The sequence below is a fragment of the Ornithodoros turicata genome, chromosome 4 (genome assembly GCF_037126465.1).
Source record: "Ornithodoros turicata isolate Travis chromosome 4, ASM3712646v1, whole genome shotgun sequence".
Lineage (NCBI taxonomy): Eukaryota > Metazoa > Arthropoda > Arachnida > Ixodida > Argasidae > Ornithodoros > Ornithodoros turicata.
Window position 1 is genome coordinate 10,491,802 of NC_088204.1, and position 24,487 is coordinate 10,516,288.

General features: G+C 46.1%; 1 protein-coding gene across 3 annotated transcripts in view; it reads right to left on the minus strand.

Moving 5' to 3' along the window:
• The window catches only part of LOC135391010 (latrophilin Cirl-like), a 137,790-nt gene that overhangs the window by 70,504 nt on the left and 42,799 nt on the right, over window positions 1–24,487 (minus strand). For all 3 annotated transcript variants that reach the window (XM_064621067.1, XM_064621066.1, XM_064621068.1), the window contains exon 2: window positions 13,686–13,790. In XM_064621067.1, the coding sequence (XP_064477137.1) occupies window positions 13,686–13,761 (76 nt within the window). In that variant the 5' untranslated portion in view covers window positions 13,762–13,790. The remainder of the gene's footprint in view (window positions 1–13,685; window positions 13,791–24,487) is intronic.

Genomic DNA, 24,487 nt, shown 5'->3' on the forward strand with positions numbered 1-24,487 from the left:
CAAGAGTGGGTAAGAAACATTTCACGTCTAAGAACCTCAAATCATAGAAGCATCGCTGTTGGCGAGAGATTATGCAAGTATATAACTGTGCTCTAAAAAGTCAGTTGTTTCAAATGTGTGCACGCTGAGGGAGAAAAGGAAACAAATTGGGGAGTAAGTGCAGCTTCGAGAACTTCTAGGTTGCAATTTCTCCCCCATTTTAATCGCTAATCCCGAAATTTACTCCCCGAGCGCTGTAAGTATAGTCCCTAAACTGTGCGTAAGCTGCCATGCATTTAGTCCCGAAAGAGACTGATAGTTCTGGGGAAGCACTTATTCCCCAAAGGGATTAAAGCTACTCCCTTTCTCCTTAATGTGTACACTCTAAACCTTTTCACACCTTTAAAGGTGTAACAACGTGCATGGCACACGCCTTTTTAGGTGTAATTTTGGTAGCATCATAATGGAGCACGGTTGCGCACAAATTTTCTTTACTCGAGTGTTGTCTGTCCTCCAAAAATTCAGTCTTGCAACATCTCAACATTGTTCAACAGTATTGTAGACACTTGCGCGTGCTCGATTATCGATAGCGATGCATATATGCATTAGCTCGTACCTACGATATCCAAGACATAATGAAAGCAAGATTTGCACTGACACTTGATCTTTAGTAATGCTTTCCAAATTTTGTAAAATATCATCCTGGAGATGCAATGTTACGCAACCAGGTTGAATGTTCATAGCGCACACCTGTGTGCAGCAGAAATGCAATAGCCCGGTAACATTTAAACACACTGCGTTCTTAAGCATTCCCTTCCTTTGGATGAATGGCCTACATTCTGGTCTTTAGACTTCTTCCCGTGGATTTCAAGACGCGGCAGGTGTTGCCTACACTTCCCTGCTCCCCCAAATGGCCACGAGGTACATCCGTGAACGCACCTAAGTGGTTTCTTTTTAAGGCCGGAGCAAACGAATCGAAAGAATTGCGGCATCAAAAACTTCCCTTTGAGAACTCCATCTCCGAAATCGCAACACCTGGTTCGAATTAACACAAAGTAACTTTTCATGAAATCCAACAGCGCGTGCACACTGCATCCAAAACACTTACGGGACCTTTTTCACTCATTCAATCGCCCCCTCTATCCAGCCCCCACTATACACCATCTGACACATGCGAGAGAGAGAGAGAGAGAAAAAAGGCGCTCTACGCCGGGTCGACACGTTATTCTTCACACTTATTCGCGTGGAACGCACTAAGACCAAAACGAGAACACTCTGGGCCAAATACCGCACTGCATTATTCGCGGCAACTTCATCATAACAGACGACAACAAAACGTCTCTTCCTACAAAATGGCCGTCCCATCTGCCACCTCCCCGTTGGTCCCTTTCCCTCATCTCTCTCTCTCTCTCTCGGTGAAAACCTCATCACGTCATACTTCACCTCACACTTTCGCGAAAGCAAAAAAAAAAAAAAAAAAAAAGAGGAAAGAAAAAAGGAAGTGGAAATCGGGAAAGCCGACACCCCATTACAGCGAGCCCACACATATCAGGAGAGAAAAACCGCAGCCAGCTTCTGTCGCGTTCACAATGGGACATTTCAACGAGCGCCATCTATGGGTCTCACCCGTCAACGACACGTCCGTAGAAATGACAAAAAGGCCAGACCGGGGGGAGGGGGAATAGAGGGGTTGATTTTTCGTCTGCCACCGCGCGACACAAACAGACCAATCAAAGCGTTCCTGTCGGCACGTATACATAAGGGGGAGAGGGAAGCTTCTCCCCAACCTTTCCCAATGTCTCCCCACAAAAGCGCCGTCTTTTCATGTTTATAGAATCGTGGGGAAAAGAAATGTAAAGGCGAAAAACAAATTCGAGCAGCGTTTTAATCGGTCCAGAATATGGTCCTTCTTTTCTACGGACAATTTTCTTGGAGAAAAGGTTTTGGAAAAGGAAAAAAGAAGAAAGAAAATCGAACTCATTCCTCTCTTTGCGACTTTCCTTCATTGTGAGTTTCCTTCATCGCCCACTTGAGGGCGCTTTTCAGAGCGCGCTTACGCGCGTTTTTGGAAGGAAGTTTCTTTTTTTTTCCCCCTTCCTCATCCTCTACTCTGAAAAAATGAAAGGAAGAAAAGGTGCTGAATAATGCTTCGGTGTCCGGACACTTTGTAAGACGGATAGTTGCCAACACTGTGGTCCTCCGCTTCTCTTGGGAGGGGGGGAATGGTGTTTTCCCTTTCCTTCTTCTTTTTCTTTCTCGCAGACGATCGGGCTTAAGAGCTACACGTAGAAGAGCTAGCTTTCTTATGCCGCGAGGAGGAACACATTTTTCAATGGGGCCCATACACGACGTTGCAGCGGGTTTTATCGCTCGACCAGGGTTGTCGAACGATTTAACCGCTACTAGCAAAACTGCCATCTGGCGGTGCACCGAATCGAATCCTCCGCACGGGTGCGGTGCTTCTCAGTCCCTTATTTTACGACCGACGGGAGGACTTTTTTTTTTAACTTTCTGAAGTGGGTCTCTCTCAACCTTTGCTGTCGCGTGCTGTATAGGCCTTGATACGCGAGGAAAATGTTTTGCAGCCGTTTCCCTAACGTGCAGAGCAAGCGTTTATCGAGTTCGGCCAAGTCGTGCAGGTCTAACCTTTTCAGTGACTTCCTTCTTTCATTATTCTTAGACACTTGAGGCTTGCGTGTTGTGCTGCCCTTTCATCTGTGTTCCAGCCTCAGAGCATCAGTTTCATACCTGGGTAAATTACTTCTCAAACGTAATTAAATTACATTACTCCAGTTAGAATTTAATTTAATTACATTACAATTACTACGAAAAAGTAATGACATTACAAAGTCATTGCTGCGAGCTTAAAGGAGTACAGAGGGCCATCCAAAAAATTTTCAGATGAAGACATCTGATGAAAGTGTGTGTGTCATTATACCGAATAGCGCGAAAGGTTTTGATGTGCGCAATTTGTTTCCCAGAAAAAAACTCACATAAACATAGCTCCGCGCGTTCACCTTTAACTCGCCACTCCAGCTATAACGAGGATGAGGAGGTATGATGCCACGTCACCGATGACGGTATAAGGAGAACTCGTTCTGGTTCGCCAGTCAGTGGGGGTCAGCGCCTTGTCCCGTTGCCGCCGTAAACCTGTTTTGCCAGTTCTCCCGGAGAATTTGGGATAGAAGGAGCGGCCGAAGCATTACCGAGCAAGGAGAAAGGCTTTATCAGAACCCCGAACAGCCGAGTAGCAGACGACAGCGGAGTAGCAGACAACATTTCTCTAGGCCAACCAGCGAGCGTTCTCCTTATAGCGTCAGCGCGAGGTTCCAGGCAGATCACAGGCTGGTACTGCTCTTCACCACCGTTGCGCACGGTCGCTTTTTGCGGCGTATTTTAAATTCAATTTCTGCGATAATTATGACTCTGTGGTGTAAATTACGCATGGTGCATCTTACTGGCCTACTTAACAGTTTTATAGGAAGGAAACTGGGTGTTAAAAATGACTTCTGTGCTACTTTAATCGCAACGATATTGAGGATGTGGAAATTCATTGTCAGACAACACTACGTTGTAAGAACAAAACATATTTTATTCTGTGCCGATTGAGTGCGTCACCGTTCATAGTGGGCGTTGGAATTCTTCTAACTCGTCAGTCGGCAACTCTCTTTCAGCCAAGTGCCGACACAGAACACATACTCGATTGTTTTGTAAAAAGTAATGAGTAATGTCATTAAAATTACTGCCCAAATGTAATTAAATTACATTACATATTACATAATGTTAGAAGTAATGCATTACATTACAAATTACCAGAAAAAGTAATTCATTACCGTAATTTCACTACAGTAATGACATTACTACCCAGGTATGATCAATTTCCATCGTGGACCGGCAATCTAGAAGACGTGGGTTCGAGTCCTACAGCTGTCTAACCCTTTCAGTGACTTCCTTCTTTTATCTTTCTTTACTCTCCAGAGAGCAAGAAAAACAGAGAGAAGTGGAAGAAGAAAAGGGGGAAATCGCGATTCTCCGGTGGTGATTGATACGATTTGTTGTATGAATGTTTTCTGGGTCACGTGACGCAGTTAAAGACCAATCCCGTGGGCCACAACGGAGCCCCGTAAAGCAGAAACACCAACGGAAAATGAGTACTCAAGACCAGAAAGGAGCTGTCAAAATAGAAACAGCAACGAGAAGCAGAACATCGGTCTCATTTCAAGGGATTAGCGTACAAGCAAACGAGCTCAACAGCTGTCATCTTAAGCTCTCTAAATTCCCTTGGAAGAATTTTTTTTATTCCCTATAGGAAGCTTCTCAGACGCGTGCCCACCGATAAGTGCTCAGACGTTCCAATGGTAAAATAGCATTTTATGTCCTATGAGAATTAACGCAAAAAAAAATAAAGAAACTTCGCAATGTCATTTACTTTTAAGTGTCACATATCGTCGATATATTTCGTAAAGTCGCGTTATTGTGCATCGTACGCTATCGCCTTTGCGTACCCAAGGGATAGCGTTGGCGGTTCTGCGCACGTGCAAAACATAGAGAGCTTCGCGCAGTGCGCAGAACCACCACGCTATCCCAGGACCCGGGTGAATGAAAAAATCCCGCCCGAAATGGCGAAAAAGGAAGTATGGAATGCAAGACACGAAACAAATCAACAAGATATAAATGGGACACAAACAAACAGAGTAAGAACCTTGAGAGCAGAAGTGGAGACTAGAAGCTCTACGAAGGAGGGAGAGAGAGAGAGAGAGAGAGAGAAAGAAAGCGTTGCTGACGAAAATGCAGGCAATCGATTTTAAAGTTTTCAGAATGTAGAAAAAGAGAGCACCCAGTTGAAGAAAGCAAAAAGAGTGAACTTCTCTCTGGATGCCACTGCACGTAATTTACGACAGGAACCGTGACGTCCACGAGAAAGAGGAAAAAAAAAAAGAATACTGCGAGTAAAAGAAAAAGCCCACATTTCAAGCATACGTACGACGCGCATTGGTAGCCCAGAAAAACACAGCGTCAGCAATGCACGAAGAACAGAAAGCACGACGGAAGGTGGAGAAAAAATAAACGAGAAAAAGAGAGAGAGAGAAGAAACGTAAAAGTCGTAAAATCTCCAGTAGCAGCGATTCTCGAACCGAGTCAGTCTTCCGAAACGTCGTCATACATACGCATTCAGCGGCAGCAGGAAGCTCTGGACGGCCTACCTACCGACCTACCTAAAGTCATTTCGACAGTTCTCCTCTTTCTTTTTTTTTTTTTTTTTCGGTCTTCTTTCTCGACAGTATTCCACGATGCAGTTGCGGATTTTATTGACCCCGAGCATTGTGCAAGCAACACAGCGCCCATTGCTGCAGAAGTATCGTTCGCCCCGCAGCGCAGTGAAACGATCATTTGGGAGCGAATACATCGTAGACCTGCGCCGGTGCTACGGTACCATTAAGACTTCTCACGGCGTGTTGGGCCCCCAGAAGAAAGAAAACCAGCAAAGTGGAAGAAGAAAAACTGCTGGCTGGACGGATTCGCGCGATAAGAGGACACGGTGATATATTGGGTAACGTGAATAAACTTGGGAGATGTTCCTGACATGTTCCAGACGCGCACTCCACAAGGAAACAAGGACAGGCTTGCCTGATCTCCATTCTTTCATCTTCACAGCCCGGGCGCATCGCGTATATCGGAGGCTTCACTGGCGCTGACCATGGATTATGACGGAATAATAAAAATTGGAGATGCGATTATGAAATGTATAGGTTTTACTCACTGACGCCACCCCTCCAGAGGGCACTAGCTTCGAAAAGGCGAAATCGCCGTCATGACGTAGGTCCGTCGAAGTTTCGGTTTCGGTTTTCGTTCGCTGCCATCATGCTATTCGAGGACTATTAGTGTTGAAAACAAGGTAATTACTTGAATTATGGTACATATAATGTTCACACAGTACAATAACTTTGAAACACCAAATGTACGGTGAATGCGATGTGGCCTGCGTTGGCGGTCAAAACCTGAGGACCTTCACTAGCTAGCGACAGTGGCGCTCACCTGCGGATGACGACATGTGAATAAATCCTATTATGACTGGCCTGCGCAGGACGTATCCTTATAAATTTCTTGCCCGAAAGCGCTTGGTTACCTACTAATTCTAAAACTGCTCATGGGCACTCAGCCTGTTATTACCCATGGCTATAATTATAATAATTCGAATTTCTGACACAGAACGAATGTCCCAACCTTGCGTAAAAAAAAACTCATTAAATTTATCACGCGTCCAAGTTCTTTTTTTTTTTTCACGGAAGTACCATAACCTCAACGCGTGTAATCTTAAATAGATGACAGGATGACCGCAATCAACCTCATACGACCATTTAACGACACCTGAACGTTCACAGCGCCGCCGCGAACTCTGCGCAATTAGACGCACTCACCGTGAACGCGAGTTCGCGACAATTGAGACTCTATATCGCCTCATCAAGAACGAACACTTCTCAGACGGCATTAAAGTTAAAGCCGTCTCCGCAAAGGAACGTCCGGGTGATAATCTCAGCCACCTCTAAATACCATTTCTTCAGCCCAGGCGCTACCAACCGGAATCGCATTACGGAAGAGGAGGATAAAACAGATGAAAAGGTATTCTGTCGTTTCTTTTGTTTCTCTGGAACTCAACGCTGTATAGTTATCCCCGCCGTTTTCGAACTAATGACGACGACGAGGACGACTTCCTCTGCTTTGCCCTTTTAGATTTGCTCTTTGTTGCGAGGGCCATTTAAAGGCCGTCTCCGAAACGGCGCTTTATCAAAAGTGTCTCTCATTAAACAAAATGGACGCCGCTGCACGCGAGTTTGGCATTTTTAAACTTCTTGCCTTTTGTTCCCCGTGCTGCGAACGGCACACAATGCCGTTTAAACGCCACAGTAACGCCCCCAGGCTGGCATGCCGGGTGCATTGCTTATTAGCTGACTTCGTTTTGTTTCGTCACACTTTGAGGAAGCGTCCTTTGTTCCCCACTGTTAATGTCGCAAAGAAGCTTTCTGGTTAGCGGTGTTTGCTTGCCGAGATGTCTGCGTGCCGATATGGCACACTTGGCCGATATTTGCCTCATACCGTGTATTCACACGAGCGACATCCTCACGGAATATTCTAGTGGAAGAGAAGGTGAAAACACCGCTCACGGAGTCCGTGTTCGAAGTTCCATCCCGTGTTATGTTGAGCATTCACACGGTGCGGAATATCGGCAGAGGCGTACTGCGCATTTAGCAGACGACAGTTAGCAGACGACACCGTCACCGTGTTTTCCTGTCGTCTGCTACGGAATATCTTGTGGCTGCGTAGCATGATATTCCCCACGATTAGCAGTGTACGTGAAGACACGACGTTGAGCGATCGCGCTCACATGACAGCAGAAAGCTATGACGCTTTTCGCATCTTCCGCTTCTGGGAGAATGTCGCTCGTGTGACACACAGTCCGACCCGACACAACAGTCCCGGTGCCGCGACTCGAATCTATATATAGGCCGCTCACCAGTCCCGCCGTGAAGTTGATATGGTGTTCAGAATATATTTAATACCCAACAACAACAACAACAATAAATGATGAAAAAGTGGTGATAACAGGAGATGTTTCCCCGTGGTAGTTGGACTCACTAAATAGGGACTCTAGTGGTAGTTATACAAGGACCCTACCCCCCTACAAAGATGTTAACGTGAGAGGATGAATTAATGGTGAGCGCAAAGGCGAAGACAGACAGGTCACAGTTCTGTTTAGGACTCTTCGAGAAGGCCAATAGCGTGCACGAAGGCAAACATGGAATAAGCAATTTAATACCCAGTCCGAAACATTGATATACACGAAGTTAAAAAAAAAATCGGTCATTCTTAAAAGAAGAAGACAGGCAGCATGTGGTGTACCATAGACAGAACATTCGCTTCGTATCTGAAAAAATAACAAATAAATCTTAAAAGAAGAGAGCGAGATAGAGAGAGAAAAAAAAAAGCGAGGTTAAGAATACATGTTACAAGACTCGGAAACGGATCCTCTTTCGAGCGGGCCGCTAGGCAGCTTAGGTTTCCTACTTGATACGGACTAAGGCCACAGAAGGTCGCTTAATCAACGCTTTAATGAATCGGACGAACCTCTCGAATTGAGGAAATTCCGCGAGGTACGGCTTTGCCTCTCAGAGCATGAGCGGGACCCTAAATACTGTATTACCCTCTAATGAAAACTGACTCTGCTTCTCTATCCTCCAGCATTTTTCCTTTGGTAGGGAGCGAGTCTGAGTTTTCTTTTCTGCGTAGAATTTACTGTCCTCCTTATCGTTTACGTGGTTGCAGTTTCGTGTAGCGTTTTGGGCTTTACGATTTGGCGCGTAGTTCAATTAACCGACACGACGCAATCAATGTTGATGAGTAATTAAATTAACAAGATGGGGGATTGGTGTGCGTCATGCGGGCCCATTTTAGTATAGCAACCGTTCCAACACTTGTTCGGGAAAGTACGAGGTGGAACCAGTCAGCCATATTGGCACCCGGTTACAACGATTATGAAAGTATACCGTTCTTGGAAACTGATAGCACGCTCTTCATCAGCACACACGCTACAAAAACAGCAGCAAACTTCTGCGTCACGCTTTGCTGGGTACCGGACATTATCTATAGACAGGCTTGTAAACACTATCGCCAAATCCGCAAAGGAAACGTACAAGAACCACTTCTGCGTGGAACTCCAACCTTATCAGTCACCGCACCATTAAACCGCCAGTTACCGCTATCGGTGCAGCGTAAAAGGTCCATAAATATTCATGCACAGAACTGCACTTTAGTCTCCAGCTACCCGTAGCTCCTGTTCGATTCCTCACAGCAGTTTTCGGAATCAATACGAAATCGAAGCTAGGAAGAAAAAAAGAAATGGTATATATATATATATAAACAGTCATAAAACTCGCATACTTCATCCACAAAGAACGTCGAACCGAGCTATCTCTTAAAACGTCATTAAAGCAAGTCTCGGAGTTCACGGCTGATGAGTCCTCCATCTTTTCTATCTCTATATACTTTCTCTGGTTCTTGATGCGGCCAAAAAAGAATGGAAAGGCCGCGATTCTCGGCAATTCGTTCCAGTGACTAGCCACCGAAAATGAGCCAAGTCAGCTGGGAGTTCTCTGGAACAAAGGCAGCAGGACGCCTGGCCAGAGACCATCAGGCTTAGGTGTCGTAGACAGAGGTGTAGCGGATGTGCACGGCATCCTGTCTGCAGCCACGCAAGCGGCGCGAAAAGCGCTTGCAAAGCCTCTCTCGCGCGGGTACTTTGGAAGCCTAACGAGCACACATTGATGATATCTCTCCTGGAGCCTTTGGTCATTTGGGTGACGGAAGAAAAAAAGAAAAAAAAAAGCAGAAAGACACAAACCCGTGCGCCATACGTAGTGCGTTCGCGGACACACGGGGCAACGTGAAACAGTCGCATTTAACTTCAGTGCACACGGCGAAGCTTAAACATTCGTCTTATAAAGCGCTGGTGCCGTTTGATTCGCTGGTGCTGAAGATGCTATAGCGGCTGGTAGCGCTAGTTTTTGAGTTTACCAGCTGGCTGGTAAACGAGGGCAGTTCAGGGTGAGGGCGTCCACACCTCACTGACGTTGGGTTGAGGAAAAGTTTCCAGAATAAAGATTGAGGTGAGGAGAAGCTTGTGTTGGTAAAAAGTGAGGTGAAGGCAAAGATCGTCGGGGTTCGATCGTTTGTTTGATAAACTCAGTTGGTAGTTGGCAGTCGTTGTGTCTCTCTTTTTCGTTCCTAACCCTTGTCCTTGTGTCATGCTGCCTTTCGTCACCAAGCAACCCAAAATAGCGTATGATCCCAAGCTGGAACATGTTAGCCTTATTCCATTTTCTTTCTTTCTTCTTTTTTTAATCCTGGGGGGCTCTGACGTACCACTGCAGGTCGCAAACCTTATTAGATTAAACAAAGACAAAGGAAAGAACACGGAAGCAGCCACAGCTTTTACGCGGGAATAAGCGAAGCCATTGCCACACTGGAACGCTGGTATCCTTCTGAGAAATGTTCGCGACCTGAACCACACAGCGCGCCCTTCTTGAAACGTATAAAGTACCCTGCACCAAAACAACTGCGAACGCTCAATCTCGGAAGACGACAGGTCGAAACTGTCGAAACGTTCGAATCTCACTCTCAATAACAGTCCCAATAACCGCTCCCATGTCGGCCGCGCAGTTCCGCAAACAAGAACTCTGGCACCGATCAGCTTGCTAGCAGCAAGAACATACAATCTGTCTACCCATCACGCGCGTCTTTTACTTGACCTTCCGTCCGTTCCGAAACCAGTAATCAATAATCGAGTTGCGCAACCTTTCCCAACATGCGATCCACCCGAAAGCTGAATATTTGACCCTACTCCATCAAACCGCCAAGAAACCTGCACGCTGTTTCGTCAAAGTCGCTCAGACCGACTGCGTAACCGCATGTAGAAACAAAACCGCGAATGCAAAATTAAAAACAACATCGCCTCGTCAGGACCCGACTACATTTTGCCCACAACACGCCGCCACGGCGTCCGACAGGTGGCAGTAGCAAACTTCGGCTACCGGCGTGCGCACCAATCAGAAACGCTTCCAAACGAGGATCACGATTCGTGCCCGAGGCGATGACGTCATCGATGCGAAAAATCGGACTGCACGCTGCCTCGCGGTTGTCCTGTGCGGCAGCTATGTATGTTTGGCGTTGTTCACTCTGTTTTTTGTTTTGTTTTTTCTTGGTACGCTTTTGTTTTCCCTCGAGTTGCGCAGGGTTGCCACAGGAGAAGACCGGGAGCCGGCTAGCAAATCGAAATGGCTGTCACGGCAAGTCACGCGTTTTTGCACAAAGGGCCTTGGAATGGGTCTCCAAAGACAGGGAGCTGGGAAGGCGCTGGGAAAACGCAGTCGCCTGTAATCGCAGGGGGTTTCGGAAATAGAATGGAAGTGTCGCTGGACTCATGGTTTCCAACTGAATTTTTGAACAAGAATTCAGTTTGGTCTTTCGAGGACCGCTCAGCCACCGTTTTGCCTGGGACGTCAAAGCATAGTTTATGATCAGGGCTTCAACATTTCACTAAAATATTTATAAGCTACAGTTATCTCACGAGCAAGTACGTGAGGACTGCACAATGGTGATGCGTCCACAAACGTGATTGATGACTCCTGAGATCACAGGATAGAAATGAAGGTTGATGAATACGGCGCCGTTCATTTCGTGCACTTCGGATTTCCGCTGCTGACTCCTATTGCAATTAGCTAGGCTAACACCTGTGGTTTTGAAGCTATAGTTCTGACTCTGGAAGAGCGGAATTTGCGCTCGCAGCTCCGCGAGAATAAGGAAAAGATGCAAAATCACGGGTTTTCAATGACTGTTTGGAATATTCCAGGGTTTTCCGGACCTTGAAAATGGCATTTTCAAATTCCAGGGTATTCAAGGACCAGTGGGAACCACGTGGACGGATGCTAAGCCGAATCAGCCAGGAAACTGTTCCACTTGTATGAGGTCGCAGGCAGCACACTGCCGGAAGAAGTTCTCTCCGTTACGATCAATGCATACTGGAATTAGAAACAGTGAGTGCCCCCAGTAGGTGCCGATTCCGCTTGTGAATCCACAATCTCCATATAATTTTTCTTTCAAATCCAAACCAATCCAATCCAGTCAGTGACTTCAGAGTCCTACCGAATTTATACCGTTGTGTCTCACTCTGCATCATAACATTAATTTATTGTTTTGAGAACTACGACGTCATACGCTGAGCAATCTGCCATGCGACTGGCAACATTGCTCCTCGGAGGTCGATTTCCGTCTCCTCACCACAGCTGTCTTCCAACGTGGGGCGGAGGGCGCTGTTACCAGGAGACGTCATCAATATACTTTGAGAATCCGAAACTACGCAGTTTTGCCGTTTCTTTCGAAGATTCGTGGAATCGCTGACGGCACTGATATCATGTGATTGATTATATGAGACGAAATAATAAAATAAATGATATATTTTTATAGACCTCAGTAGCATTTTAAACTCAGTTTCCGGTACACGAGTTTTTCTGGTGCTCCCCACACAACTACTGATACTGCATGCTATAGCGTACGTCAGTCATGAAGAAAGAAATGGTTTGCTAGTAATCTACAGACACAGCAAAGTCATACCCGATCCAAGACCATTTGTTCGTTATAAACGAAAATCCGTAGGCGCTCACCCCATTTTCAGAGCAGCTAAGCCTATAAATACGCCAAAGAAAGTTCCCATAGTAAGCTGAACTAACGAACTGGTCACTTATTCGGTCGTCGCGTTACAACCCTCATAGCTTTTAACTCCAACGAGGAAACTCGTAAACGTCATACATCTCACGATACGACCAAGAATCTCAACAGGGAATCACACTCCATATAAGGCCCAATTTACGGTATATACGGCCGACCCAGAATTTTACGACCGAACATTTTCCGTTTACATCGTAACAGTATATAGCATATTCCACTGCAGTTTTTGAAACAGTATACTTATGCGTACATAACAACGTTGTACATTCCACTGGCTTTTATTCCCATCACTCGTTCAGAAATGGCTCCTCTCGATACACGTTGTTTTTCCAATTTCGATTTTCGTGGCAGGAAAGGGAAACCTATGTACATCGTTCGCGCTGTTTATTCTTCGTACAAACCGCCGCTCGTGCCGCACAACAGATATCGAATTCAAGATCGATGCAGGCTGAAAAATGGATTCAATTATTTCAATAAGAAACTTGTGGATGGAGGGCGGGAAAACGCCTAGCAGGTGTTACGCCCGCGCTATTGAAGCCGGCTGCTGCTTCTGCTCTAGGACGCGTGCACAAAAGAAGGTCTCACGCATTTGGTAACAATAAAGAAGCAGATGACGGGGAGAATGAATCCAATTATCGTAGCAGACGACGCGTACTCGAGATAGGAGGGGGTAAGGAGCGCACGGGGACGAGGCTAAAACAGGACGGCGCCGTGACTCAGTGGAGTCCTCCCACACGCATTACTGCTCAAAAGTGGGGGTTAGTAACTGAATAAAATTAAATAAATATACGGGAGTACAAACGAGAGACATACTGAAGTAGACAGCGGCGGTGTGACAGTCGCGAGAGGGCGCTGCGTGAACAGGGCTTCTATGGGTTTCGGAGCAGACCCATAAAGAAAAAAAAAGAAAGAAAGAAGATGAATAAAGAGGAGTAGTAGAAGACGGTGTGGTGGGGTTGTTTTGTTACGAGTTCGTACTCGTTATCAAATTATAAGGTAATGCAGGCGGGTGCTTTCTTTTTTATGTAGGTGGGGTTAAATTGAGTTTAAGTGTAAAGACATGTGTCGCAGGCTAAATTTGTTGCACAATGGATCCACCAAAAACATCACAAGCAGAAATGTCCTCCTACTGCATTGATAATAACGCTGGCTAGCAGGTTACAGCCTAACGAAGGGCTACGTGGGCAAATTGGGCACTTTCATTACCTTATTGAATAGACGCACGAAGAAAATATGGGCTATTCCTCTGAATCTCATTTGGAAGGGACTGTTTTAGCGCGCAGAACAAGGACTGTCGCAGCGATAACAACCACGTACGTTCCCTAGCGTATTTTTAGACTTTCTCGAATTCCTGAAAGGGTCAACGTACAGATGCATGCATTGCGAAATGCAAAAAGGAGCAAGAAGCAAGGGGTCAGTCAACATACCTGCTCCTCTCCGGGACTGACACGGTCTCGTCAGGATCCCGAGCAGTAGTAGTCCACAAACGACGATGCGGTGCATTATGGGTAATCACACACCTCCGTCGGGTCCTGCAGAAACAAAGAGAAACACCACATATTATTCGTGGAAACCTTATTACACGTCAGAAATAAATAAATAAATAAATGTATTACATCATTAACAACAAACCAGTCTTGGGTAGTAACTAAGTTACTTTTAACTTGTAACTGTAACTAGTTACTTTTGGGGTTAACTAGTTACAGTAACTAGTTACATTTCCAGAAAAGTAGCTGTTAACTGTAACTAGTTACTATTTCTGTGAATGTAACTGCAAAATGTAACTTGTTACTCGAACAAATGTCGATCCTTTTTTTACGTACGTACACATGTCGTATTTTTCCCTGTGGGAGAGCCACATATTGACTTATACAGCTTCAGGTTAAGTGCAATAATAGTTTTATCGCACTTAAGTAAATGTAAATAAATGCATGTTTTTAACGATGTATCACCCTCTCATGGTCGTTTTTATAAAAAGTAACTGTAATGTAACTAAGTTACTTTCTTTCAGTCACTGTAACTGTAAATAGTTACTTGACGAAGAAAGTAACTATAACTGTAACTCAGTTACTTTTTAGAAGTAACTTACCCAAGACTGCAACAAACGATATCAACACGTCGTCCCTAACCTCCAGCAACCCCGTTACTTTCTTTGATTAAAATTAACGTGAAGTTGCACCACCACCACCTTCGATACGTCACATGACCTTCATCGGAACATATCAAAGCATACATTATTGTCACTCAGCGTAGTCAGATAATTAATTCGTCAGCAAATTTTACGCGCGCCTTATGCCAAGGAAAACCTTGATGATGGCTCAAGAGTCAAGACAGTGACGAGAAGACCCTGTATACGCTGCAACTTAGTAAGACGAGCGCCGTCTTGTTTGTCGTTCCCTGCATTCCCAAGTACCCCGTCCCGATCAATCGCTCCTAACATAACGACATCACTCCACTCTCCCATCATAGTCTAGGGCCCTGCATGCTCGCTCGGGCCTTGGGAAAATTACATTTACAGCACGTTTTCCTCCAGCTAACCTTTCCGGGCGGCACGACAGGCAAACATCGTACTCAGGAACGTCATGTCAACTTATGCACGCGATGCACTTATTGAGAGGAACCGGACGCTTCTCTGTAGAGTGAGGGCCAAGATTGTGTGCACGTCAGGGATGGGAATATATCGTCACGTGTGACTTCCAATCAAGTGTTACGTAAGGACAGGCGGACAATCGGTTACGCCGTTTATAGGCACATCGGGCTCAGGAAATGTGACCTGGCCTGAACTATGCTTGATCGCTAATAGACGTGATGTAGTCATTACGAATACGTACTGCCAATCACAACCGTGGTTTCGATATCGGCTTGGCAACCGGCTTTGAATATGGAGAGCCGTCGTGAGCCGTGTGGGCGGCCAATCATAGACAGGGGACTGCGGCGTTTCAAATCGTCTGCGGCGATTGGCTGAAGAAGGCGATACAAGCGCCTTTATATGTGGTTTTCCAGTCTGGGAGTCCTCCGTCTGGGGTTTTCCTCGGGTTTCCCCAGACGCTTTCAGACATATGTCGGCACAGTTCCCTTAGAAGTCGGCCTAGGACGCACACTCCCCAGGGCGCCAGTGGTGACGTTGCCCACCTCTGTGAACCCAACAACGGCGAGTCCTTTCACCATCATCACCACCATCATCACCACCACCACCACGTGGTTACTTTATGGCGGCAAGCAGTTCCATAATCATCATCACCACCACCACATGTAGTTGCGTGTAAATCTAGCCAAATTATAATTATAAATTATATTTATTATAAATATTATTATTGCTGTTATTACATGTGTCTCTGTAACGAAAAAAAGAAAAATGGGAGAGAAGTCATTGACCGAGACCCCTTCAGTTATACAAAGGTGATGAAGCATCACTCGTTACCCCTAGAGCCTTCTCACCATAGCCAATCCAAGACAAGGTGACAAAAAGGAAAGCTAGAGGTAGCAAAGGGGACGAAAGAACAATTCTAGGATGATGATGATGATGATGATTCGAGGGCACACGAACAATAGGGGATATAGTGCACCGTGTGATGTCACAAGTTGGCACTAAAACGGTTACTTTTACAGGAACAAAGACTGTTCAGGGTCGAACACAAAGCTCGCGAAAGAATGAAAGCAGAACCGCAACCTCGTACGTGAACTGTTATAAGACATTTAAATACTAGGAACCTGTCCGCCCCGTTAGGAAGTGAAGTAGATGAATCAAATGTGGAAATTCAGGTTCACACGCTTTCTTCGTGCGGAATTTTCTCCGTTAAATCGGAATCGGGGCCCTTTGAAAACGGAAGCGCTAAATAATGAAGCCTTGCTGAGACTGACATGTTCGTCATGTACGTATATCCGTTTTTTTTTTCTCGCTCTCTCTCTCTTCGCATTCGTTCACGCGCCTAGTTGGTGCCGTGCGCAAAAGATCTTGCAACTAGCTGTTTTTTTGTTTTTTTTTTTCACTCTCCTTTCTTCGTTGGGCCCTTCCACTTTTCAGTCAATTGGCGAACTGTCGCGTTTAAAAAGAACTCATTTGTCGACGGTTCCTTTCAGTATTCGGCACTTACGAAAGCACTTTCTATTCATCGTACTATTAGAGTTACTCAATGGACGTGAATTTGCATTTGCGTGGGGCTTCTCATTAACGGCGTTGGCTTTGGCTGTGACTTTATCAATGTATTGGAAGCCGTCGTGAATCTGTTGACGGCGGAGAACGCGTAGGCTTTGAATATTGGCGGCGTGGTTCGCGAAATCGGAAGGTATAATAATTTTAGCTGAGCAGTCAAAATTAAGGCCCTTTTACGGCAGCAACCATTCGCGCGCGACAGCCATGTCCACGAAGTTATTCCAAAAGTGGCATGTCAAAAATGAAAGGAACAAAACAAGAGCCATTCGCGGTCGCTGATTTTGCGACTACAGTCAACCCTCGATTTATGAACCCCATTCGTTTCTCAAATAACCGCTCATAAATAGAGGGATTCATAAATCCAGTTACAAAGGGCGCAGAAGAGAAACGGACTGAAACACGACAGGAAGTCCACTAGTTTACGTTTATTTCTGAAAATACTCCGTAATTATGCTCTGCACCGTACATTCTGCTGTATTTACTGTGTTTCTCCAGTTCAGAAGAGACGAAAGAAGTTTGGCACTTGATTCGTCCGCCTGGTCCTGGGAGTACCGTATCGCACTGCGGATGTGTTTCCTCACTGCGCGAGCTGTCACGGCTCCGGAACGGCCCTGCTGGTTATCTTCACTATCACTATGATCACTCTCTCGGCACCATCATTTGACAACTGCGCTAAAGCACCATCATCAAGCGACTCACATACGTGTTCCCCGTCTGCACAGGGAATCCCATCCCCTGCGGTCGAGTTCAGAAGCTAAGGGTCTAGGGTTTGCAACTGCCTTTGCCGCTAGGGGCAAGTCGACGTCCGAGCTCGAGCAGTGGTCGTCACAAACTGTGGGACATGCACGGGTGCTTGACCTTCATTCTTTGTTCATCTCTATTGACGCGATCCCAGTACTTCCCCGTGCGTCAACCTCCGGATCATCATCACATCTGGATCACATCGTCAACCTCTGCCATCCCCGTTCACAAACCGAGGTCAATTCGGTATATAAAAGCGGTACGTTTCCTGAAAATCCGTTCACAGTGTGGATATCGAGGGTTCATAAACCGAGGGAGAAATACACGGATAATGTTTGGTTCCTTGTGACGCCGTTCATATAAACCGAGGGAATTCGTAAATCGAGGGCGTATAAAACGAGGGTTGACTGTACTTTGCCGTATTTTTTTATTACTTATTTTTGCTTACGTTATTTGTTTTGCATCACCGGGCACCGAAGACCCAATTAACACAGGCAGCGTCAAATACGGGAAGTGAGTTAAAGAGTTACTCAGCTGCGGCAAACGATCGCAAAACACTTCCGGATCCCTGTACTCAGAACGAGTCAACTAAGCAAGCACAAGAGCTGTGGCAGGTGCAGGACTACCGAGTACACAAACACCTATAGGAAAACATCTAAAAACAACCACCTCCTTGCACCCCCGGAAACTGACATCTGCGCAAACACAACAACCGCGCAGAGAGCTCTTCGAGGGGCACAGAAAACAGAACTGAAACACACCCAAGTCTACCCACCGCCATCAACATCATGCATTCAGTTCACAGTGCAATCCCACAACTGCCCAGCCCAACACACACACGTGTGAGTGGCCGTATACGCTTATCAGAATGCATACCTCCCATCTCATTTCTATATACGAATCCCCTTTACTTATGTCCGTTTTTACATCTCTGGCCAGACCTCAGGCACACGTGGAAGCATGCAGACCGTCGTTCGTCGTCGCCAGGATCGTGCAGAACGCGATAATGCTGGCAACCCTGTGTGTGTGTGGGACGCCTGATATACCGACGGAATAATAATCAAGAGAGGGAGGGGAGCTTCGTGCATTTATTATGGTTCATCATCGCGAAACATTATTCGTCCGCATGCGAGTGTCTGTGTGTGCCAGAGAAAATGGGTGCCGCGCGGTAAAGTGCTACCGTCAGTGGTTCCGGAAGTTAATCAACGCTCAATGCATTCATTAAGCATTCTGTGACGTCCTGTTATCACCACGCTATACGCGCTTCTCAATGTGAAGGCCGGTCGCTGTATGCGGAGGGTGTCGATAGCGGGGTGACTTCCATGCGTTCGCGGTCTTAACTGTCAGGGGTATCGTTCTCCTGCGGTCTCCACTACAAAGCGCCCTTTTTCCGGACTAAAGTGTACAGCGCTAAAAAATATATATATATACAGGGAAAAAAGGAGAAAAAGGCTGCAACTTTTGACATTGTGCCAAATGCGTTTAGGTGACGGGGCTTTATATTGCTTATTCCCATGATGTCATCGGCGGAAGATCGCCACTGTCGCTATAGCAGGCAGATGTGCTGCATTCGGCCGCCATATTGTACGTCCCATTCCAAACCGTTTCCCACATCGCACTCACCGTATATTTGGTGTTTCAAAGTTATTGTGCTGTGTGATTTGTAGCATATCCAAGCAATTTCCATGTTTCCGACGTCAATGGTCATCCAAAAAGCATAATGGAGCGATGATGATGATGATGATTAGGATTTTTATGGCGCATCGACAACTATGGCCATAATGCGCCAAATGCCATAATGCAGCGAACAAAGGCGGGAACATAACTTCCAGGTACCTACAGTATGGCAGCAAGATGACGTCAGTGAATAAACCCTATAGGAGCATTGGTCACGTGGCCGCTTTCAAGTGGTCGTATAAAGCTACGGACGGACATACGCGTTTGTTGGCTATCTAAAGCTGCCGCTTTAACATGGAACGAAGCTAAGCAATGAGTGTATTGCGATCGATTTCGCGGTAACGTAGTTTTTCCTTTACATTTTACACTTCTACATGGTGGTAAAGTCGCATAATGACAAGTTTTTGTCTCAATGATTATACGTTAAACGATTGATTAATTTGGATATCGAAATCAGAGTATCCCAAGCGTGCACGAAAAAACAGACAAAAAAAAAGGGGCACATAAAAAAATTTGAAGACTGAAGAGACACACCTTTTAAAAAAAAAATATTATTCGAAAATCGTATAGTATGTTTCCGATTATGTTGCGGGAAGGCATTATGAGATGGTTTTGGTTCCGAAAAGAAGGAAAATATGGAGAAACTGCTATACCCCAGCACGCTATGGATACTGGCGTGTTTGGCTATCAGATTTCTAAGAGGACGCTTGGAGAGTTCTGAAGAAGGAAATCACAGAGTTTTTATGGACGCAAAAATGTTTACGGCAGTTTATGTCTGGGACTGCTATTTGCAAGCGTATACATAATCGAGCTGAAGAAATCTAACCGAAGAGACAAAAACATCAGAAATCCTGTGACCACGACGCCTTATCGACCATATCGACACGACAACCTAAATTCTCTAAAAGTGATAGGGCCCACCAACGTCGACAGGCGTTATGGTCCGTCCGTAACATCGAGATACCGAGTAACCGAGAGAAAAAGGGATAGAGAAGACAAGAAGGAAGATGTTACAATGATACCGAGACAGGTGCTGTCTGCGCCAGAAGCTTGCACGAACACTAAATGAGAATACTCCTCAGCGGTGTCCTCATTAGTTCCTGTGGATAGGGCACGCGCAAAATCCTCAACGCTGCCCGTGTGTAAAGCACTTTGCTAAAGCCACTGAAAACGTCACTGAGGAATTTCATCAGTGTTCGTGGCAGCGGACCCTGGATCAGAATGATCACTCAAAGAAAGCTACCGTATTTTAGACCAGTCTCCCAGAATGCCTGGAGACATAGCCGGTTTTGATTCTTCTTTCTTTTACCTCGGTATTTATTCCACGAATACCCGGTACTTCGAAAACGCGTCCAGACGTAACAGCCGAAGCGCGATTGACGAGTAGAGTAAGTACTACCCGCGTAGCTCCCCAGTTTCCCTCTTTCCGCTATTGCCCGCGCAGCATAACTCATTGGTCCTTCTCCCAAATAAGGGGGCAACATTTCAAGGTGAGGTGCGCCCGGCTTCTTCTTTGGACTAATGCCGGACTATACGTGCGCCGGCCTTACTGCTGCCTTGTGATTGGACACTTTGTCACGTGATTTATCGAAGCTTTACTCTCTCCCCTGCGCAGAAACGAACTGTCGTAGCGCATTACGCGATACCATAATTAACCCGCGAGCGGACTCGCATTTCTTCCCTCGGCAAAATGTGCCCTTTCTCCGTACGCGACTGTTTCAACCCACATAATCTCCCGTCGAGACACACGTATAGTTCTCTGCTTCGGGTGTCGCAATTGTGTCACATCATTCATTACGGGGGGGGGGGGGGGGGGAGCGAACTTTCTGCATAACGTGCAAGTAAACGCGTTTCCAGAGCACCGACGTTTCCCAATGCCGGTAATCAAACGGCGCGCCAAATCCTCCGGCACAAAAGCACGCGAAAAAATAAATAGGGAGATAAAAGGACATGTCGCTTAGAGCTTTCCCTAATTAAAGCGCTTAATCCCTTACAAACTCGCTACGAGTTTTACCCCCAACACAAGAGCGGAGGCCTTTTAATCTCAGACGCAAAACTCGCGCGGAAAACAATACGCGAACAATCCCCCCCGCGAGCGAGCGCGACGTCCTTACAAGAAATGCACGCGACGTTAATCAATTAATTAGCGAATTAATTTGCAATTCCCAAAATCCCAAAGCGCATGCCACTCCCTTCGCTGTGTCTCTTCTTTTCCCTCTTTTACGGTCCTGCCTTAATCTCGTTCACCCTCTTCTATCTATCTATGCAAGCGCCCCCGACAGCATACCAACCACACCCTGCTCGTAAAAAACGAGCCAATAAAACGCGATAAAAGTAAATTACGATAACAATATCATCAAGCAAAAACACAGCGCCGCCGCATAGTAAAACCATGAGAATGCAAAGAAGAAAATGGCGGAACGATGTTGTGAACAACGCATATATTTCTGGGAAACCGCGTTTCCGACACCAGCGACTCCTAGCGGCTTTATTATGCATAAGGGCATTTTCGGTAAGCGCGGCGCGCGTAACAGAATGAACAAGTTAATTATGTGATCCGGCCACCGTGTACAAACAAAACGAATGCACCTGATTGGCCACGTATATAAAGTTTTGTGGGCGTATACTCCGATCACAGCTGGGAGGGGTGGATGTCGAGCTAAAAAATGAGTACCGCAGAACACGCGGAGAGTAAAATATGTAAGGTATTACGTAATGGTGTTGTCCGTTGGGTCCGTTCAATATTAGATGCTGTTAATAACTGTGCGTACGCCTGGTGAGCAATGTAAAGGAAAGGGCTCCGCGTGCGAAATAAGAGAGTGGCGTCATCAACGGGGAAACATCGAAACTTTCCGAGAACTCGCCAGACTGGTGTTACATAAAGCAAAGACAGAGGGGCTATATAGAGTGCATGAACGGGTTCGAGTTAAACAGGGTGTTCCAACGTAACTTCAACCAACGAGCCCTAGAAAAATAAAGTAATGGTGGTGAAATAAGTAAAGTAATGCAGTAATACAAGGGTGAAACCAAGGGTGTCTCATTGGGAGTCGTCTTGCTCACGTCAGGATATTTTTGTATTGCAAATAACTAATTAATTACGACTAATTAACTAATTACGACTAATTACGTAATTTTTCTAATATTAGAGCCATTTTAGAGCACAGAGAAAAATAAGCAAGTCGTAGAGTGCCTTCACAAGTCCCGGATTCAGTTGTTCGCGACCAAGTACTACTAGCCACAGTATACTACAAGTGACTAGCCACAGAAAGAAGAAATGCTACAGCCATGGCAATGTGAATGATGTCTACACTACAAATGGCAGATTCATGTAATATATTACAAGATATGGAGAAGGTAGCCCCCATGGTGGGTTGCTGAAAGCGCCAACGCTTATCTTATTTTACTAATCTTATTTTACTAATTTACCAGCGGCATGGCCGAGTGGGCTAAGGCGTCCGCTCGTTGGTGGTAACCAAGGTCGTGCTGAAGACTGGGAGGTGGTGGGTTCGAATCCTACCGCCGGCTGTGCTGTCTGAGGTTTTCCCTGGATTTTCCGAAGACTTTCCAGACGAATGTCGGCACAGTTCCCCCTGAAGTCGGCCCAGGACGCATACTAACCCCACTGTCCCCCACTCCTTCCTGCTATCCTCTCTCCTTCTGTCCACATCTGTACGTCGCTCATAGCCACAGTTGCTTCGCGGCGCTAACACCCAATCAAAAAAAAAAAAAAACATATTTTACTAATTTACTAACTAATTACAACTCCGAAGGCTGACACCTTCGACGTTAGCATCTCACTAGCGTCAACTTGAAACGACACGCAAGCAACACTACGAAGTCCACCGTCCTTTTCTCCCTTATCGTCATCGTCATCATTTGTCGAGTGTCTCCCCCCTCCTCTACAGGTCTGTTCTTACGGCTGCTACCCAGGGTTATCATTTTTAACCTCGTCTCTGCACGTGCCTGAATAGAAAACAGAAAGAAAAGGGGGGCTCCACCGGGCATATTAAGGCACGTCTCGCTGACCCTCCACAAACACACGAGGAGAGATGGCGCTGCACTCGCTATCGCAAACAAATGACGCGATTGGCTGGACGACCCCTCCCGGTTAATTAAAAAGCGCACTGGGCGTATCGAGAGCCTGGCGTAATTAAAGTAGCTCACTCCGTTTTGTTTGGGAATCTCCCAACAGACAACTTCCCTGCGCGTGCAGAGAACAAGAGAGATGTGCCACTCAATGGATGTTGCCCGTCCTTTCATATGGGTTCGTGAAAGACGACATCGTTCTGATGACGAGTGGGGGCGCCTCTGTCGCAAAGCTTAGAGAGCGCTGCGGCGAGGCCAGTCAAGTGCTTGGCGAACTCAAACCGGACTCTAATATGTGCGGACACGTGAGAGATAGGAAGGAATGTACTTATTTTATGCAGGACCAAGAGAGAGAGAGAGAGTGGGACGATAAGCGAACGTGGGAGAGAAGGTGTCCAAAGAACCAACGTGGTTAGAGCCAAAATGCTGGAGCGGTTTCTTGCACCTATCAGTCAGCACGTATCAACACATATACTGACATTCAACGAGCCTATGTAAAAGTCCTGCAGTTATATTACGACACAGAAAGCATACATCGTGATAAGTCATAAGACAGTCGCAAGCATATTTATTTACCCTTTCTTAATCAGCTGGACCTCTCGCCCCCCTCTCTCTCTCTCTCTCAAAATTGCTTGGTCCCTAGCCAAATCGAACCCACCATGCTCTGCCCTCAAAGCTCCCTATATAACCTTTTAGGACACCGTAGGACTTGGATCCTTATTGTACACTCTTAAAAATGAGTTTCACCACATAGCACGCTCCTAGCCAAGCATCATTCCGAATGACAACGTTCTCGTCCCTGATTTGTTGAAAACGTGGGACGCAGCCTATTTTGTGACACTTATGCTGTTCATAATTGTCACAAAAAAGGCGTACGCCTCGCGTTTTCAGCAAACCAGGAAAGATAACGATATCATTCGAGATTATGGTTGGCTAGGAGCGTGCTATGCGGTGAAGTTCATTTCTAAGAGTGTTAGAAGGGGCTCATTATTTCATTCCCCACCTCACCACCAGCAATGGGGTAGAGTATCGACCCACTATCCCATTCACTATCTGTTTGCCCAGCAAGTGACACGTTAACAAAACGATAGCGTAGCACTTGTTCCCTCCTCTTCAAGCGCGATACACCCAGCTGCACTTTTGTAACAAAGCCATCCGAACTGTCATCTCATTAGCACAATCCCTCCACTACACTCGGACACAGAAAACAAAACTTTCCTCCTTCGTTCGCCAAACACAAACTTTTCTGTGTCGTTTGTATGCGTTCCTTCGTATGACGAATCGTGCCCCGGATTCGTAATGTTCCGTGCCTTCCCTTCAGAAGTGGCGGAATTTGTCGCTCTACGGGGGAAAGAGCAGACGGCGGATTAGCACGAGGATTAGGAAGGAGGCGTCGGTCTGGGATTAAGAGATTAAGAGGGATTACGACGATGGATCAATGAGAGTAGAATGCTGAGGCCCCCGTAGCTTTGTCTCACTGTTGTCTTCCCGTTGATGAGTTCCACGCTGTGTATGGTATATGACGAACGGCTTTGGAAGTTTGGTTTCTGCTCGGATCGGCCGTCGCGGTGC